We start from the raw sequence: 18,892 nt of genomic DNA, 5'->3' as shown, positions 1-18,892 counted from the left end.
GCAAGATTTAACACAGAACATTGCTTTAAGGCCACGTTTTCTGCTGCAAGCAGAATCTGCTCATATCTTGTCAACCTGTTATTAGTCTAATGCTCTGTTTTGGTTCTCGTCATCAAAAGTTCGACTGAGCGTGGAACGTATACAGTAAGTGATTGACCTATCATAATGCTTTCACACCTTTCAATGCACGCACCTGTTCCAGCAACTGCTTCGAGACATCCAGGCAACGCTTAAGCTACAGGATCTAATATAGCAGAGAAATAGGCCACTGGTCTTTGGACACCCCCATGTGTCTTGGTGAGTACAGAAAGAGCACAACCTTCTCTTTAGCAACAAAACAGCGAAACTCTTTGTTGTAGTCAGGCATTCCTAAAGCTGGAGCATGACAAAGGCACTCTCTCAACTCTAAAAAGGCAATCAAGCAGTTGTTATCCCAGAGTACCGGATCACTCACATATTTGTGGGTTTGCATTTGTAAAGGCTTTGCCATCAAAGAGAAGTTCGAGATCCATTGGTCGGCAGTAGCCAACCATTCACAAAATCACGGACCGAGTCCATATAGAGCTTCCATGAAGGGCATCTGATGGCATGTTCGGTTCTTCTGTGAAATTCTTGGAGGTTGTAACACGTGCACTAGCTGATTTTGATTCCCTCGTTGTAGGATCTTGGCCATGTTACAGTGTTTACCACATTGTTGCACTTTCTCTAAGTCTCCCTCGTGCACCTGATTCGCTGGATTCAAGGGACATTCACACTTCGGATGCCCGATCTTGTTACAAAAATGGCAAGCGGTTGTCTTTTTCAGTGTGGCAACATCTATTCCTTTTTTGAGATCTATAGTTATACCTTTCCCTCTTCCCTGTCCAGCTGCACCCAGAGTATTTTAAACACTTTCTTGGCCATTCCACTGATTTCGACCTATTGTTTCCCCATTTGCCTGCTCCTGATCTACCCTTTGTGTGTTCTGTGTTTGAACCAGCATTAACTTGTCCTTTATCTTTCTGTGCTTGGAATCAACTTCATCACTGTAATATCTGGCATACCGTAGAATCTCACCCACAGACTAATTTTGCCAGCAGATCAGGTGTCGCTGAATCATGAGGCTAATCTTCGGTCTAAACCCGTTAAAATTTTTCCGACAATTTGGCCCATGTCTTTGGGGTCGAGTGTATCTAACATGCTGTATTGCTTGAATGGTTGCAAAAGCCTTTTGTAATAGGCATGTACTGCCTCTCTAGGCTTCTGTGTCATATTTTAACCCAATCAATGTCTTGTGGGGTTATTTTGGACTGCAACCATGTGATCAACTGATCGTACTTTTTCATGACAAAGGGCGAAGGACCATGAGTTACAGGACCCCTCTCTGGCTCAGCGGCAGTACAATCAATAGCTATTTTACATGCAGACTCGTAGATCACTAGGCACCACAATCTCAAACAGTATATTCAGATAAATCCACAACACTTTCGAAATTTTAGCAAAGTGATCGACTTGCTTGTAACATTCAGCAGGCTTCTTCCTTAACCTAGGAAAATCATTTGTGAAAGCAGCTAAATGACTTGTACTCCGAGGAACATGCACATACCCTCCACTAGGCACTTCTCGTAATAAGTACACATCAGTTAGCGGTGTTCCCCCTCCTGGAGGCGGCGTTTCCCCTGTGACTCTCCTAACACTTTTCTTACACTTTTCTTCTTCGACCCACTTTCCTCTGACTTCGAGTATTCTGCAAGTCTGAATTCCTATAATCATTTCCCAGATGTGCATTTTCAATCCTGTTACTCTCTTCTATGATTGCCCTGCAGCATTTTCGTTTAAGACTGGTCTGCATCATATCTCTGAGCCAATTCTGACAACTTCTCATGTGCTCGTCACTCCTTGCAGGTGACATCCTTTGCTACAAATAACAGTTCATCGGGCTCATAAGTCTATTCTTTCCAAAGGCAAATTCCCTCTGAATATTTTGTCTACCTCAGCCTTCAATCTCATCACATCTAATAATGTCACCTTTACTGCAGCCTTGATCATTCCCTAACTCGATGTACTGTTCTGTCCTTCCTTCCCAACTGTTAATATGGTCTCTCAGCCAAGTCTCCAAATCTGTAGCATCTAAGACATAATGGGTTTCGGTGGTTCCCTGACTTGCACTTGCTTCTGATGTCACACCTACTGGTCCTTCACTGGGGTATCCCATATTCTTAAGTATGAGCTCGTGTATCGACTGTATAGTACTGGAACCAAGGCATATTCCTGAAGGATCAGCAGTAGCTGGTAAAGGGTTTCTAGACTCTACAGGCACTATGTTGGGAACATTTCCTTTCATATTCCATATTCCCCCCAGTCCAATTCCCTCCACGAGTACTGGTGGTCGCTGCCTAAGCTTTTCCGATGAGCTCGGGTCGTACATAGAGACAACCGGACCAATGGTGACTGGTACTATAAGAGCTGTAACAGCTTCCAGTCACCGTGAAGCAGCATTGACCCCACTTGGTTCTGCACCTCTCAATGCAGACACTCTTATCCACTCTATGCCTGCAGAAATCCTTCCCTCAATTCCTGCCCTAGAACCTGTCTGGGATGTTGACACACTCTCCATGTTCCCTATATTTGCCAACTCTCGCCTTCCCTCCTCTGAATGTGGATTGTAAGGTGGAGGACGCTCCAATAACAACCTATACAACAAGCTGTATCACTCCCATTGTTTCCATTTTCCCCTCCGTTCCTATTCTGAGAATCTCCCTCTCTCACTAGCATTGGATACAAAATGTATCCTTCAATGGCGTCTGTTCTCCATCTCTTAAGCTGTGCATCCCATTGTGCTTCCTGACATGCACTCAAAGCTTTCTTCATTTTCACTTGATATCTTTCCCTGGTCTTTGTATGTGCTACTCGCATCCATGCATCTAGCACCTCAAACTGTGTTGGTCTAGGCAAAGGCTGCAGCGCAAACATCACTCCTTTCAAATGGTGCAACACCTCCAATCAAAATGAACCATAGCGTGGTAATGCCCAATCCCCCTCTTTCCCAATGATTTTGTGCCAATTTTGAAGCCAAATTATAGTTTGGAGTCCTACTTTTGTCGACATATAATGTGCTAGAGTATCCTGGGGTGGCACTTCTTTGCCCAATTAAGTAATGACTCCCTGATCCCCCCAGAACAAATCCAGCAACACCCTAATGCATTGCATGATTTAATCACAAATTATTCAAAATCTTTCTTGAAGGACAAGATTTTCTTAACCACAATTTCCTGATAACTTCAAACCAATCCCAGGGTGGCATTACACCAACTGACCTATCACAGCGAGGCACACTCTGACGTCACCTTTGCTCCTCACAGCAGCTCAACCTCCTTCACAATTTCTCTGTACATAATCACTCACACATCTTAAACTCCGTAATTGTCTGCCATCTACAAGATCGATTGAATTCAGTCGTTCAAGAACATTCACACACGGCAACCCTTGACCTGCGCTGGTCACCCGAATCAGTATAATTCACCTCTGTACACAGGTTTACCAAACGTTTCCCATACGACCCATTCACACAAAGTTCCCTGTCTTAGGTGGAACTGTTGATGATGTCTCACGACAACTCCTCAAATCTTCGGTCAGACAATTACAATAACTTGTTGTCTTCTACACCATATAGTATATCCCGGGATCTTAGGCCCCTTAGGGACCTGAAATTAACCACCTCTGCCAGAAATCACACAATCAGTTCATTCCCGCACTCTATCACAAAATGCATCTCTATTGATACTCACAACTCCGCTCGCTGATGTTATTGCCGCACCATCAAGCTCCATCAGTCGTCAAAGTCTGTCGCTCTCCGCTGTCGATCATTGGGCTCTTTATTTGGGGCTCTGGGGTTCTTGGTCTTTTTATGGAATGTTCTAAATTCTCCTCTCGCTTCATGTGAGAACCATCATACCCTGCTACCAACTAAAGGAGCTGGGTCTGTATGTTCTAGATCTGCTGTGGAAACTCAAGTCGATGGGACTTTTTCTCAGCATGAGAGAGTGGAGAGAGAGAAATCGTTCGCAATGTCAATCAATTCAATTTCAGTTCCTCTAGATCCATAGTAAATACAGACTACTAAGTAAGGTTAGTTGGTTTATAACAAAGCCAAAAATAACTGAACATACAGACCCCTCAAGACGAGGGTGTAGAAATACATTGGAACCAACATAAAGCCAAATCTGCAAATAAGGTCGAGACGGTGCTACATGCACAAGACAATTTGTTCAAGAATCAGGATACAAATGATCAAGAAATACAAGTCCAAGTTCCCCTGCATCAAGGGTTGTTGAAAATAAAGCATTAATCTGTCCCTACACTAACACCAATATGACATCCCTCTTTAAGCCTTCTTCGGGCAGGATAGTTTAAGGTGTTAGCATGTGGAATCTTCCTTAGAAGTCTCTCCACTTCAGTGGGTCAGGAGGCATGAAGCTACTGAGACAGAGCTAGTTCTAAGATGCTCTCTCTCCAAAGGCAGAGAAGAAGTGGGGCTCTTTCCCTAATTGCAGAACTCCAATATTAAAGGTGCCTTCTCAGGATTCTTTTCGGGTCACGGCATCCTATCGGGCCACATTCTTATAGGTATTTTTCCACAGGACGGTGATGCTCCAGAACAATAACAAGATGGTCTTGATTCCCAGGCCTTCTCCAGTGAGAAAATATATCAGTTCTCATTATCGGCATTAACTCCTAGAGTATCCTCTTCACTCCTTGCCTGACTCCTAAAACAAAGACATTATTCTAACTAACAAGGGCGATTCTTCCACCTGCAACACAAATGTGAGAAAGAGCCGAACCCAACTTGCGCATGAAACTCAACTATTAAAGTCTAATGCGAGTGCTTCCAGGGAAAATGCATTTCAATGGAACATGAGCTTTACGAAATCATATAGAAGTTAACACATATTCAGTAAATAATTCCATCTACCTATAACACGACATGATTAGTAAGCACATTCAATAATAAATGTTATTACATTACAAGATCCTAACACTTAAGTTAAGAGGACAAAAGATTATATATATGAATGTGTTCTACGTGCGTGATTATAATGCACCCCTACCAATGAAAATAGATTTTACACATCAGAGACAGCAAACCAAGTGTAAGTCCCGATGTCAGCTCAACATCCTGTGATTCTGAGCACTTAATCCCACACCTATGCCTAAAAAATTATATTGTATTGTGATTGCAATTATATAGCGCTTACTACCCCTGACGAGGCACCAAAGCGCTTTTTCGGCGAGTAGCACACTACTCCGGGACCCATAGAGGATTAGTGTTGAATTAGTATAGTGAAACATGCAAGTACATTTTAAGTGGTGGATAGGTTAGTCAGTTATTTGGATTTGGAATGATAGCAGAAGGATAGAGGAGGAAAACGGTTTGTATTGATATAGCGCTTGCTACCCCTGATGGGGTGTTGACGCACGCTATTCAGGAAGCCCATAAAGGATTAGTGGTGAATTAATATGGTGAAATATGAGGTAATTTCAGTGGTGGATATTAGTCAGTTATTAGGAGTGAGAAGGATAGCGGAGGGATAAAAGGGGAAGAAAGGTTTTTATTCATGTAGCACTTGTTACCCCTGATGGGTGTAGAAACGCTTTTCTGGCGAGTAGCAGAGTGCTGAAATTCCCTTGGACTGAGTTTGCACTATCAAAATTGCCAACAAATAAAATAAAAGACAGCTCATGAACGATTCACAGCTCAACTTCTTTCAAAGAAACTCTCCCCTGCCGATTATACTCTCATCATTTGCAGCTCCAGCTACTGATAGTAATGATAAGAAAAGAAAACAAAAAGTAAAGAAACCTTCTCCTACTTTTCCTGTACCCTCTGGAATCAATTCCCCATTATCTAAGTATGTCTTCCTCATTGTAGATCTTCGGAAAAGAAACTGCATACATGCAACCGAATGCTCTGCTGAGTATTCCACTATCTTATGGACGCCTCCAATGCTCATATAATGCACTCACAAAGGTCTATAACTATCCTCAGCAACATTATATTTCACCCTTTGACAATGGCAGGGTGGTGCTTTAGAATAACTAGGTACTTTTAGGAAATTACAAGTTTGTTTTAGAAAATGAAAACTGGATGTGTACAGACAAGATTAGTTTACTCATTGAAATGTAAAACATTACATTTTGGAGAAACTTCTTGAGCTTTCATATTAAAGCAGTATTTGAATGTTAAGTTGATGCTTGGTGTTTTCAGGCAGTAACATTCTGATTTAATAACAATAATTTATTTTTCAAAATTGCAACGTGATACATGGGAGCACACAAGTGCATTTTTAATAATAACTCGAAGTTTGGATTCAAAATGTCTTTATTTAGTAAAATTGCAAAGTTGCCGCAGTGGCCAATTAATGCATTTTTAGAAATAAACAGCTGTATGAAGAAACAGGTAGTTTACTTATTAAAAATGCAACGCTGATGGTAAAATAATACGTATTTAATGATAAACTAATATTTAGCAGAACATTCTTGATTTTATAAAATATTTCAAATTAATATCTCAGTAATAATTTATGCAAATTTGGGGATACTTGTTGCTCAGATTGACACAATGTCCTTAGTGACAGGATAATAATTCTTGTTGTTATGTTGATTTTTTCACAGCCTTTAATTGTTTGACTTTTTGATATCTGCATCATCAACACTTTCCAGAAATCCTCTGACTTTTATAAAAATTTGTTTGCAAAATCATAATAAAAGGTATTTCTTTTGGCACAAATGTTTCAACTTTTTCATAAGAAGAGAAACTCTAAGCCTCTCTTGTAAGTGAGTGGAGTGGGGTTGTGGTCATTAAAATGGCATGCATACACCTTCTGTCAACTTCTTATATTCCACCAATTTGAAAGTTCAACAGCCACTATAGTAGCTTTACTTGAGATGTATCTCTTGAGCAGTGGCAGGTGGTGCAGTTAAGTGCAGTGGAGAGGGGCAGTGCGGGGGAGTTGACAGATGACTTAATAGGCGTTATTTATTTCATTTAATTTAACCTATTCCATTGCCTGTCTTCTTCAACCCGTCCCACCCAGACCCGGCCCTCCATACTTACCTGTGCTGGTCGCCGCTCCTCTTGAGACATTTCAAAGGTGAAAATCGCCTTTTTAATAGTGGTTTAAATATATTTTATTATTTTAAGAGATACCTACATAGAGTGTTTGGCGGATGTCTCTATCTTTGCTCATATTACAAAACCATTATATTGTGGAGGCCTTGCTTAGCCAGACCTCTGACTGAGATAGGTAGACTCTACAGCAGGGGTCTGTAACTTTTTCTGTAGTGATAGCTACCTCTAATCAGTCAAAATTATCGTAAGCTATTGACGGCTAAGCAACTTGCACATTGTTATCAGTAACCTCCACACCCAGCTTCATTGACTTTAAGCCTAATGTCCATAGAACCAGATACGATGGCTTGAGCAAAATAATTTGACTCTGGGCACTATGACAGGGCTGTCATGTGTGTGTTATTGAGAGCATGGACTATGAGGATGTATGAACATGTGTTCACATTTATGGGATATATGTGTGGCTGAAATGAGAGCCTGTGTCATATGTACTTGTGGTACAGGACATACCTTTCACCATATGTGGTACCGGTACATGTACATCACAAACATACAATCATCCTTTTAAACGTGAGAAATTTAAAGTCCAGAAAAATGTTGAGCAAAATGTTCATTGTATTGAACTTTTTTCTGCACTTTAAATTTCTCCAACTTTAAAAAATGCCTCTATTTTTCATTTATAACTATGGACCCTGTCTACCAGCCACTGGGATCAAGATGTTTTCTGTGTAAAGAGAAAACTTTAAAATGGGAAACAATTAAACTGAAATTAAATAGTTAACTGTTACTTTCTATGGATTCCATAACACTCATCATTTACATTTTCTCCCATTTCTAAGTGTCACATTTACAAACAGAAGGTATCTTGCTCTCAGTGGCCTGCATACACAGTGCCATATTTATAACAGAAAAATACAGCCATTTGTCTTAGGGGGGAATTTAAAATGGAGAATTAGGCTTCATAGAACATTAAGAAGCAATTGGTTTAAATGAAAGTGTAAAATAACCTTAAGACCTAATGTTTCATAGAAATATATTTCTTCACTTTACATTTCCTCCATTTAGAAAAATTGCTGTATTTTCCAGTTATAAATATGGCACAGTGCCTACTGGCTACTGGGAGCAAGAGACCTGCTCTTTGTAAATGTGACACTTTGAAATGGGAGGAAATTAAAATGAAGGGTTAACTTAATCATTATGGTATCTTTATTTTAATTCTCTCCTTTTTTAAAGCATTCACAAACGTCATTTTGTTTTCACTTTCCAATATTGAGTTGACAGGGACTTTTATTTGAGTGTTAAATACCTCAGTGCTTTAGGGCTTTACCTCTGTGCCCTAGCCTGGGTCATATATTTGACTGAGCACTGCTCATTATAAGGCCCTGCTATCTGCAGCCTGATGATAGTGATGTAAAATAAACCAGTCTTCCCTTAACATTAAAACGAGAATGTGACCCTGTGCTCATTTAAAAATTAATTAAAGGCTGCAGGGTCCTATGAAGTAGTCTGGGAGATACTGGTAGCTAGTGATCAATCGGTTGGAAACACTTACTCTACAGTCGCAGGTTTTGTGACTACTGTTAGAGGCCTGGTGTTGGGAAATAACAAAGAGGGTCATTACAATGGCGGCGAACCCGCCACCGGCAGTCTGCCGATGGCGGATCCACTGCCTTTGCAAAGCACTTTTCTGCCTGCCAGATTACGATGGTGGACGGTGTGCATGGCAGACGGGAAGTCCGTCCACCACAGGTCCGAACCAGGCAATCGTTACAATTACCTGGCGGACCCACCCTGCATCAACAAAATGGTGGCGTTGCCTAGCAGGCACCGGCCACCATATTATGATGCTGCTTCAAGCCAGCCTTTGAATGGCGGTTCCTCTGGAGATTGACTTTGGGGGCCCGTCCCGGACCCCCTGGTGAAGGGGCACTTCCTTGTAGCACTTGGGGGGCACCTATGGTGCCCCCTCATATTTCCCTGCACTATGTGGCAGGAACTGCGTGGTGCCTGCCATGTAGTGCAGGGAATTGTAAACTGTGCATCTTTAACATCAGAAGAACAGAAGGTGGAGAAGAACTAAATGTGCAGTGGATAAGCAGGCATATAACGAGGTGCACAGAGCCTATTTGGGTCATTGTAAATCCGCCAAAAGGGAACATTTGAGCAGGAGGATTGGGGAAGCAAATAACTCCTCTAAGGAACTGTTTGCAATATTAAAAGGATGTAATAATCCTTCTGTAAGCAGTTTAACGGTCCCACATACGCAAGATCTATGTGATAAGGTGGCCACCCACTTCAGAGAAAAGATAGATATCTAAAATTCTCTGGGGGAGGAAAGAGCATAATGCCACCCAAGCCAAAGGCGAGGATCCCCTCTCTACCTAAGCTGGACTCCCTTTCCACTATTACAACGGAAAAAGAGAGGGATTCTCTTTTATCAATGAGGCAAAAGAGAGTGCAAGATAAAAGAGTATTACTCTGCCAGTAATTGTCAAAATACCTTTTCCCACTACTTGAAGTGGCAATGTCTTCCCTTGTTGCTTTTGGTATTTTGACTATCCCATTATATACGGCAGTTTAAAACTCTGAGCTCTGCCAAGCTTCTCATTGGTAGGTGAAGAGTGTCTAAAAGACTTTTGCTCATGTTTTTGAGTAACTGATCTGTGACTCTAAACCTACCAGATAATGAGCCTTTGGGTTCTTTATGGAGACGATAATTCTTCCCTTTAGCCACTGTTTTCCACAGACACTTTTTTATTATTATTATTATAGGACTTGCCCCTCCATTAGCGGGCAAGTCCAATAATGTCAACACCCATATAGAGAAACGTGGTTGCGTCTCTCTGAACCACCGCTGAAAAGTTTTCCCTTTTGAGACCATCTCCTAGTCGTGCAATTGCAAGTTAAATAAGAACATTCACTTACTCCTTCCTACCCGTCCCTGAATCCTAAATATCCCCTTTTTTTAAATGTCCTAAATAATTTTATTTATCTATAAATAGATTAATAGAAAGTCTGCCGTCTTGGTTACTTAAAGTGTTCTTCTCTGTTAAATAACATGTAATCTTCCCCGTATGTTTGCCTTTATTTTTTCTATATTGCTGCTTTTTTTTAATCCTGTCCTTTTCGTTTATCATCACCCCCCCCCCCTTTCTCCTGTCTTTTTCGTGAACTTTTCCTGCTTGTCCACTTTTTCCTGTGTGCTAATCAAAAGCAGTAGAACTCATTATGCACAGACTGCCACCCAAGCACCCATTTATTGTTACTAGCGCAAACTATAAAACATGCCTGTATTAGTTGACTAGATCATGCATGCAACATACCTTTCCACAGCGATGGCCACGAGAGTGAATACTGAAGCGGAAACAGACATTCCTTGCACCAGCCCGCTCATTTTACACATCACGTTGTCGAATGGCCAACCTGCAATAATACAAAATGCATTATATACTCTTGCAGTATCCCACGCTGCTTTCATTGAAAACGAAGGTAAGCGAGGAATTACACATTTACACATGCAACAATTCATTCATTCTATCACTCCCTTTTGCAGAAACAATACCTTTCTGCAGTATTAATAAGTAGATGATGACAATATATGTCTTGCAGTTCGGCAAAGTGGGATTTTCGTTATTCCTTCTATTCAGCAGCATTAACTGGGCTTGGAACACTTTGCCTCTCGCTTTTCGCTCTCAATCCACCTTGCAGTAATTTAGGAAGCAGTTGAAGACCTTGCTATTTACTGAATAGATCAATTTCTCCTTCTTCATTTGTCCATCGTCTGGCAGAAGGTTTCTATTGTATGGTCCGCTTAGCGCTAAGACACCTTCAGGTATTGCACATTCTATAAAATTATTTAATTTCACTTGATTTTACTATAAAGTATCGTCGTTTAATCAAAAGAGGAAGGAAGAAGCAGAGATTCATTCCGCTTCCGTTGGATATAGTAAAAAATCAAAGGGGAATGAATCACACATGCTGTTCTTAGCAGAGTCTAGGGTTCTTGCATGGTGAAGGCCCTCATTTACATTAAGCAAACAGTGTGGTATATCTTGATTCTTCGCTCTGTTGTTTAAGTGAGTAGTATGATCATTGGGTCTTTTATCACTTGAGTGCTCGGTTCTCCAAGTGATCGCCTTATCCTCCACCAGGAGGTAGACCATCTGGTTTTGCGATAGTTGTGAAAAGTAAGTGTGAAGGTGTGTTGTGAAGAGTAAGGTTAAAATTGCCTCCTGTCCTCAGTTAAATCTTTTATTTACCAAGGATGGGGCAAGGTTAAAAGGGTGAATTGGTGGTGCTGTAGTGGTAGTGTCAATGTCCCACTGCGCCTTATTGTAGGTCTTAATAGGTTATAAATGTAACAAAAGGAGGGAGGGAGAGAGGCAAGTGGATTCGGTCTCCCTTGGTAATACGTTTAAACAAAATAGAACCACTCTGAGTGGATTCTATTTAGTCTTAATAGGTTAACATGTTTCGGCCCTTGGTAGCACTCATGGGTCTGTGGGCCTTCTTCAGGAACAAATCGAAGTAAGCTACATTAGAGGTAGCTTATGGAGGGTAGGCACATTTACTCACCCTGCTTCATCACTGAGCCCATTTGCTCATCTTCATGTATGGGTAATAGAATGTACTACTGTCTAATTCAATGCCCGAAAGCAGCGAACAATACCTGAAGTAACATTGCCACGTCGTAGCACTGACATTGCCCTCCCATGAAAGAAACGTCCGTCGTCAAGACCAACAGCAAGGCACACATGGGTGGACAAAGGCCATCTACATGGGATTTAGATAGGGGCGCCGCACCCCCTCACTTTATTCTGCTTTCTTTTTTAACTCGCTTTTTCTTTTTTAATTGGCACACCAGTGCATCTTTTATCAAGCAAAGAAGCTTACAAACACAGTTTTTTGTATTCTCTTCTTTTACTGTACAGATTTTAATTAATTGTACAGTTAATAAAAAATACAGAAAAATACTGTCTATAGCTTTCAGTCGAGACAATTTCGACTCCCATGGGGTAGAGAGAAAGGACTCGTTTTTTACAATGTCATGTCTGCGCTTGTGCTGACACTTCCCTTCGTGCCCCGGAATACTAGTATCTCCTCATTTATGGGACATTTTAATGAAATAAGTTGGAGAATTGTTAGTAAAAGGTTTTTAGGATTCAGGGATGGGTAGGGATAAGGCACAGTAAAGATGTTTAGGGTTCAGGGTTGGGTAAGGGATAGTGATAGTAATGTTTTTTTTTAGCAATCAACGATCATAGGAGCAAAGAGTGGTAAAGGGATTTGCAGGTATAGGAGGGTGTTCCCACTTTAATTAAGAAAAGAATGGATCATTGGGTGGGAGTCGGAGTGGGTCTCTCAGACTTAGTCCAAGGCTATTAATAAAACCTACACGTGACAAGGTTCTAAAGTTAATAACATCATGTGTTTATTCAAAACAGTATCATTACATAAAGCAAAAATATGAATGAATAAATCAAAAGAATGAGTATGATTATAATTATTTAAATACATTTGCAAAATAAACTGTCATAGAGTCTATCTCTAATGAATGCCTAAAGGAACACATCTTTTCTAATGTTTTTTGGACAGAAGGCAAACACATAGTCATAGCAGGATATTACGTAGATGGTTTGGGTTGTGGATGTTTCACTGATGACAACCAATCAATCTGCTAGTTGTAACGTCTACTCCCTAAAGCATTCTTATTGGTTAAAGCTGTAATAAAGTCATCAAGGTAATTAAACGATACAAAATGAAATAGAGGAATAAAATAGCATTTTCAACTACAGGAGAGCTATGCTAAGTAACCTTGAATATGTAACAGAATCGCATCCTTCCCTCATGACAGAAGAACAAATTATTAAACATTTGTACTAGGGCAAAACATGGCTGAAGCAGTAAATTAATAGATTTTCCGAAATAATATAATTCGTATGCACTTCTAAAATAAGCATGCACTTTTCTGCAGCATTACATGAGTGATTGTCAAAACTGCCCAGTACGGCCTAGTTATGCTAGCTCAAGTATGCCTAAATTAATCTTTATTTTTTAGCAAATTAAAACTCTTTAACAGGTGTAGATGTAAAGGGCAGCACGTGTTTTAGGGTTCAGGGATGTGTAGGGGTAAGGGGTAGTAAGGGGAGAGTTAGATTTCTGGGATGGTAGGGGTAAGATATAGTAAGTGGGTTTTAGGGTATGTGGTGCACCGTTAAAAAAAAAAAAAAGAATACACATATTTTTTTTCAAGAGGTTTGAGGGTTCCCCCTTGGTAAACCCTGCAACACACACATTTCTCAATGGAGGTCACTATTAGGCAGTTATAGTTGGGTCTGCATTTGACGAATCTTCATAAAACCTTCTAGAAAAGGTTCATCCACCTCGTTTCCTTCTTGAAAACGTTCGGGGTGGTCTGTGAAGCGAGAGCCAAGAAAAATTAGGGCTCCCAAAATAACATTTTCCCATTAATTTTACATAGACTTTTTTGGGATCTGGACAGTTGGGTTTGAGGGACTACTGCAAGTGTTCCGTGAACTCGACTTAATTAAATTGAGCGTATTATTTGTCTACAGGGCTTTTTTCCCATGGGCCACCTCTTTCCTGCAGGAGTGAGGATCTTGCAGGATCATGCACTATGAAAGGCTGGCAGCAAACGTAAAACAAAATGTTGCATCAGCCAATACAGGACACTGGGGACCGTCCCATGTCCAAAAAATACTGAAAAAAGATATAAGGGAGCAAGGTAGGCATACCCTGCCACTGTAGTCCTCGTGGACAGATCCCAGAGATACCCCTCCACCCAAAGCCAAACGGATCTTTGTGCCATGATTCCATATTATTCCAGCAGGAAAAGAAAACCAAAATGGCAGCCACCACTTTTCTAAACATTAATAGAGCCCCCGGGTGAGTCAGGATGTGTCCAGGCTCCCTGAGCCGATCATGGCCCTCTGGAACCCATCCCCTGGGGTCTGAAATAATAATAAATGGTGAAGGTGGTGCCCAGTCTCTCTTCTAGAGCCAATCATTAACCCGAGGACCCCATCCTATGGGGCTCAGCATAAAGAGGAAAGGGGGGAGGGTGCGCAGCCCTCTTCCCTGAGTCAACAATAGCTCAAGGGATCTCATCAAAATTAAATAGGAAGGACTCTGGCCATTAAAATAAAACTGGAGTGATTCTAAATAAAAGTCTTTGTAAACACAATATCTGAGCGTATGATTAAAATGATGTTCCTGAATGCTTTTAAATAGGATACAATGAAAAGTTACTTTAATTTTCTACCATTTCGAAGTGTTGCATTTACAAACAGGAGGTCTCTTGCTCCCAGTGGCCTGTAGACATTTTGCCATATTTATTACTGAAAAATGCAGTAATTTTTTAAATGGGAGAAATTTAAGTTAAGAAAAATATATGAAATATTAAGTCTTAACCCCTCACATGTGCGAGTCGGCCAACGGCTGTCGAAAGCACTACCTCGGTAGTGTTGCGCACATCCATTGGCCGACGCAGCCCTGCCGGGGCAATAAAACTCCCCCACCGTGGCAGAATTTACGCCGTGTTTAAGGGGTTAATATTTTTCTTCACTTTCAATTAAGTCAATTACATCTTAATGTTTTATGAAGCGTGCATCTTCACTTTAAATTCTTCCAACTTAAACAAATGGCTTTATTTTTCTGTTATGAATATGGCACCATGTCTACGGGCCATTGGCAGTGACAACCTCCTGTTTATAAATGTGACAATTTGAAATGGGAGAAATTTAAATTATGATTTTTATGGAATCTATATTAACATAAAGATAACTCTTCAATTCAGTTTTCCCTTATTACAAAGTGTCGCCTTTACACACTGCAGGTATCTTGCCCCAGTGGCTGGTAGACACAGTGCCATATTTATAACCGTAAAATGCAGCCATTATTTTAAGTGGGAGGAATTTAAAGTGCAGAAAAATGTTCCATATTATGAAAATTTTTTCAGAATATTTTTCTGCCTTTTCAATTTCTCCCATTTAAAAAAACAGTTGCATATTTGTTTTATGCGTGTTATGGTGCCACATGTGGTGGTGATAGGTATGTTCTGTGCCACAAATACATATGTTTTAGGCTCCCAGTCATCTATACACATATATCCCATTCATACGCATACAAGTTCATACATTCGCAAAGACCACGCTCCCATGGCCACATATGGCAGCCCTGTAATAGTGGCCATAGTTAACTTATTTTATTCAAAGCATAATATTTGGCCCAATGGACATTATGCTCACAGTCAATGAAGATGGGCAGGCGTGAGGTGTCTGGTAACAATGTGCAAGTTGCTTAGCCTACAATAGCGCACAATGATTTTCATTAATCAGAAGTAGCTCTCGCTACAGAAAAGGTAAAAGACCCATGGTCCAGTCCCTCACCACACCCAAGCTACTATGCACAGTCTTTGTCCTTTACAGAGCTCTTAATGCCTAGGCCAGTTGCTCACCCCATCCCTGTTTTGTTATGTGGATACGCTCCTACTATGCACAGCTTTCATTCTTCAAAGGGCTCTTCATGAAGAGATCAGTCGATCACCACAAGCCCGTACTACACACCACACTACCCTCACCACATCCAAGCCCAATTTCTTGGAAAAACCTCAACTATGCACTGTACAGAGGTTTTCACTCCAAGGTCAGTCCATCACCACAGTCTAGACCCATTATGCAGACAAGCACCTACTACATACAACCCCCACCTTATAGAGAGCTGTTCTTGCAGAGCCCAGTACCTCACCCTGCACAAGCCACATAATGTGGCCAATCCACTACTAGTCACAGCCTTCACCCTGTACAGATCTCTTCACACACAGGCCAGTCTCTCACCACATCCCAGTTCAATTACAGGGCAACCTACAACCAAGCATAGGCTTTGCCCTGCACAGAGCACTTCATGGAGAGGCCAGTCCATGATTAAAAGCATCTAATGTACCCAGATTTTGCCCTGTACAGCGCTCTTCATGCAGAGGTTAGTCCTTCACCACATCCAGCCTCATTATGAAGGCAAGGCCCTACTATGCACAGCCTCACCCTATACAGAGCTCTTCAAAAAGATGCAAGACCCTCACCACACCTAAGCTCTTTTACATGGGGTGAGCTTCTACTATGCACAGTCTTCACCCTGTATGGAGCTCCTCACGCAGTGGCCAACCCCTCAAGGCACCCCAGTCCCAATATGTGGGCTAGCCCCTACTAAGCACAGGGTGGGAACTTCATATAAAGGAAGCCAGACATTGATTTATAAAGGGAGTGCAAAGGATATAAGAAGGTGATTTCTGTGCATAAACCTTTAAGGGATCCTCATTAAGTGATCTAGTTAGAAAAACCTCTAGGCTCACACTCTTTAATAGTAAATACAGCTCTTTACAAAAATGTTGGCGGTTCAGATGGTCTCTCATAGGATCCAGAACAGGAACTAAAACCCCTTTGAAGTTATTACGGGGGCCTTCCATTGGCTGAGAGACTCCCACGTGAGAACCGTGGGAGTCCAATGGGAGCATGGAAAGTGGAGAAAATAATTATTAATTTTAAATGCTAACTTTGAAAATTAACTACAAAATCTAAAATCAGATGTACCACCATAGATTACTTTGAGAATTAAGGTCCAGATGTACGAAGCTTAGTGCTTGCGATTACCAAACTGTGAATATTGCGCTTCGCTATTTGGTAATCGCAAACACTATTATAAGAAAGTGTCTTATACACTTTCTGCAATTTCCAGTGGTTCCAAATAGACCTACCTCATAAATATTAATAAGTTAGGTCTCAGTTTGCGACCCATTGGGAATCACAAAAATCACAGGGATGGTGGCCTGCTGTGGTTAGTAGACCACCATGTCTGTTATTGCTTTTATATAAAGCAAGCTTTTTTTTTTTTAAACGCTGCTTGTTTTCGTGAAGGAAAACTGGATGCATTTTAAAAAAAAATGAAACTTTGAAGTTTCTTTTTTAAGAATGGGCTCTGGTCCATGGGACCACTACCTGCTCTTAAAAAATATTTTACCAGCAGTGAATTGCTACCAAATATGGCAACATGGCCAGCAGCACATTGCTAATACAGGCCCTCCGTCACCTCGCTCCCCTACCAGCTCCAGCATCAGAGGTAACTACAGTCTTCAATATTGGGGTGGGGTCAGGCAATGTAGGCCCCAATCCCAGTGGTGGTGTCTCCACAGGCAAATGGGGGTGCCACAGATTCCCAGCGCCAAGCTGAGCACAAGCTACACGACTCCGCAAGGCAGGCCATGTGATCAAGCACAGTTCTCCTGCTGCCACAGGCCAACGGTCACATCAGAGCAAGACACCTGCTCTCCACTTCTGTTTGCAGCTCTGTCGAGGGTCTTCATCCTGTTTTTAAGAAGTCATGTGGGGCATAAATAAATGTCTTTTTGTAAATATTTTACAGGACAAGGGTCCAGGTCCCCGAGTTGAAATAGACGCTGCAAACTTTCTGTTCATTTTGATCAGATTGCTCGCTCCAAGAAAGCCCCCCAGCCAATCAGAAGGCTTGACGTTTTGAATTTCAGCACCTGTCAATATATCTATCGATCTATCTATCTACTGCAAGACCTTGGTTTCTCCAAAACTACTGAACATGTCCACCCCAAATCACAAAAAGCACACTTCCTGGCTAAAGATCTAGCTTTCTGCCAAATTTGGTGTAAGTCCTTTCAGTCATTTTGGCTGGAATGCTATCTAAAAATTTCAATAGAAATTGTATGGGGAAATTGTACTTTGTGGTCCCCTTTTCTCTGCCCCACTAGACAGACTACCCCAAAACATTTCACGAAGGAGCTAAAGTGGATTGCATGTTTTTGTAATTAAAGTTTTGTGAAGATTCATTATTCCTATGGAAACTATAACCAGGCCCACTGGAAATATGTGATTGTCTGTCCAAGGCGTTTTTTGCATATTTATAGATTTGCCACATTTACCACATAGTCCATCATCTGCTGCATAATCTGCCGATCTTAACCAAAAATTATTGTTTCTAGCTTAAACGGCTCAAAAGTTACTAAAAACGCAGTAACACTTCTTGTCATGCTGTGTATGGCCCTTTGCAAAGGTTGACTGGTCATCTTTCCATTTCTTATTGCTATATTTGGGGTATTAAACTGGTTTTAATGAGCTGCAACCAAATCCCAAACAGTGTTAGCAAGTGTAAAAATGACAAAATAATGAGTAAATATAATAAAATGAAGCGCATTACGACGCATAAATTGCCTTTTCTTGATGCATAATTTACTCAACCCTACTGCATAATTTGGTCCTCTCTTGTTGCTAACTAATGTGTATATATATATATATATATATATATATATATATATATATATATAGTGGTAGTAGTTGCCCCCAAGAACCCTCATTAGCCAAGGGGACGTCTACCCCTTACTAGTAGTGAACCAGGGTGAGTGGTTTCAGAGTAGTGGAGAAAGGGGGGGTGTCCTGCTATCAGGTTGCAGCAATACTGCTGCATGGAACTAACTGGAGGTAATAGGGGGGGATAGTTTGACCCCAAGGACCCTCAATAGCAAGATACCTTCATCCCCCTACTAGTAGTGTGCCAGGAGGCACGTTTGCAAGGTGGTGGAAAAAGGAGGTGCAGCCTGCCAGCAGAACTCAGCTATCCTGTTGTATTGGACTTACTGGATGAGGGGCCAACTACATCTCCTGTTACCTCCAGTAAATCACACAAGCAGGATTGCCAAGAGGCATTTGGAGGCCACGCCCCCTTTCTCCACCACTCTTTAAATAT

At 41.2% G+C, this 18,892-nt stretch overlaps 1 protein-coding gene across 1 annotated transcript in view; it reads right to left on the bottom strand.

Annotated features, from left to right (window-relative positions):
* The window catches only part of LOC144753346 (neuropeptide FF receptor 1-like), a 1,025,672-nt gene that overhangs the window by 101,062 nt on the left and 905,718 nt on the right, over nt 1-18,892 (bottom strand). Inside the window, exon 5 of the mRNA XM_078641070.1 lies at nt 10,432-10,531. Within this exon, the coding sequence (XP_078497196.1) occupies nt 10,432-10,531 (100 nt within the window). The remainder of the gene's footprint in view (nt 1-10,431; nt 10,532-18,892) is intronic.

The sequence above is a fragment of the Lissotriton helveticus genome, chromosome 5_1 (genome assembly GCF_964261635.1).
Source record: "Lissotriton helveticus chromosome 5_1, aLisHel1.1, whole genome shotgun sequence".
In the NCBI taxonomy this organism is placed as follows: domain Eukaryota; kingdom Metazoa; phylum Chordata; class Amphibia; order Caudata; family Salamandridae; genus Lissotriton; species Lissotriton helveticus.
This window is presented reverse-complemented; position numbering and strand designations above follow the sequence as displayed.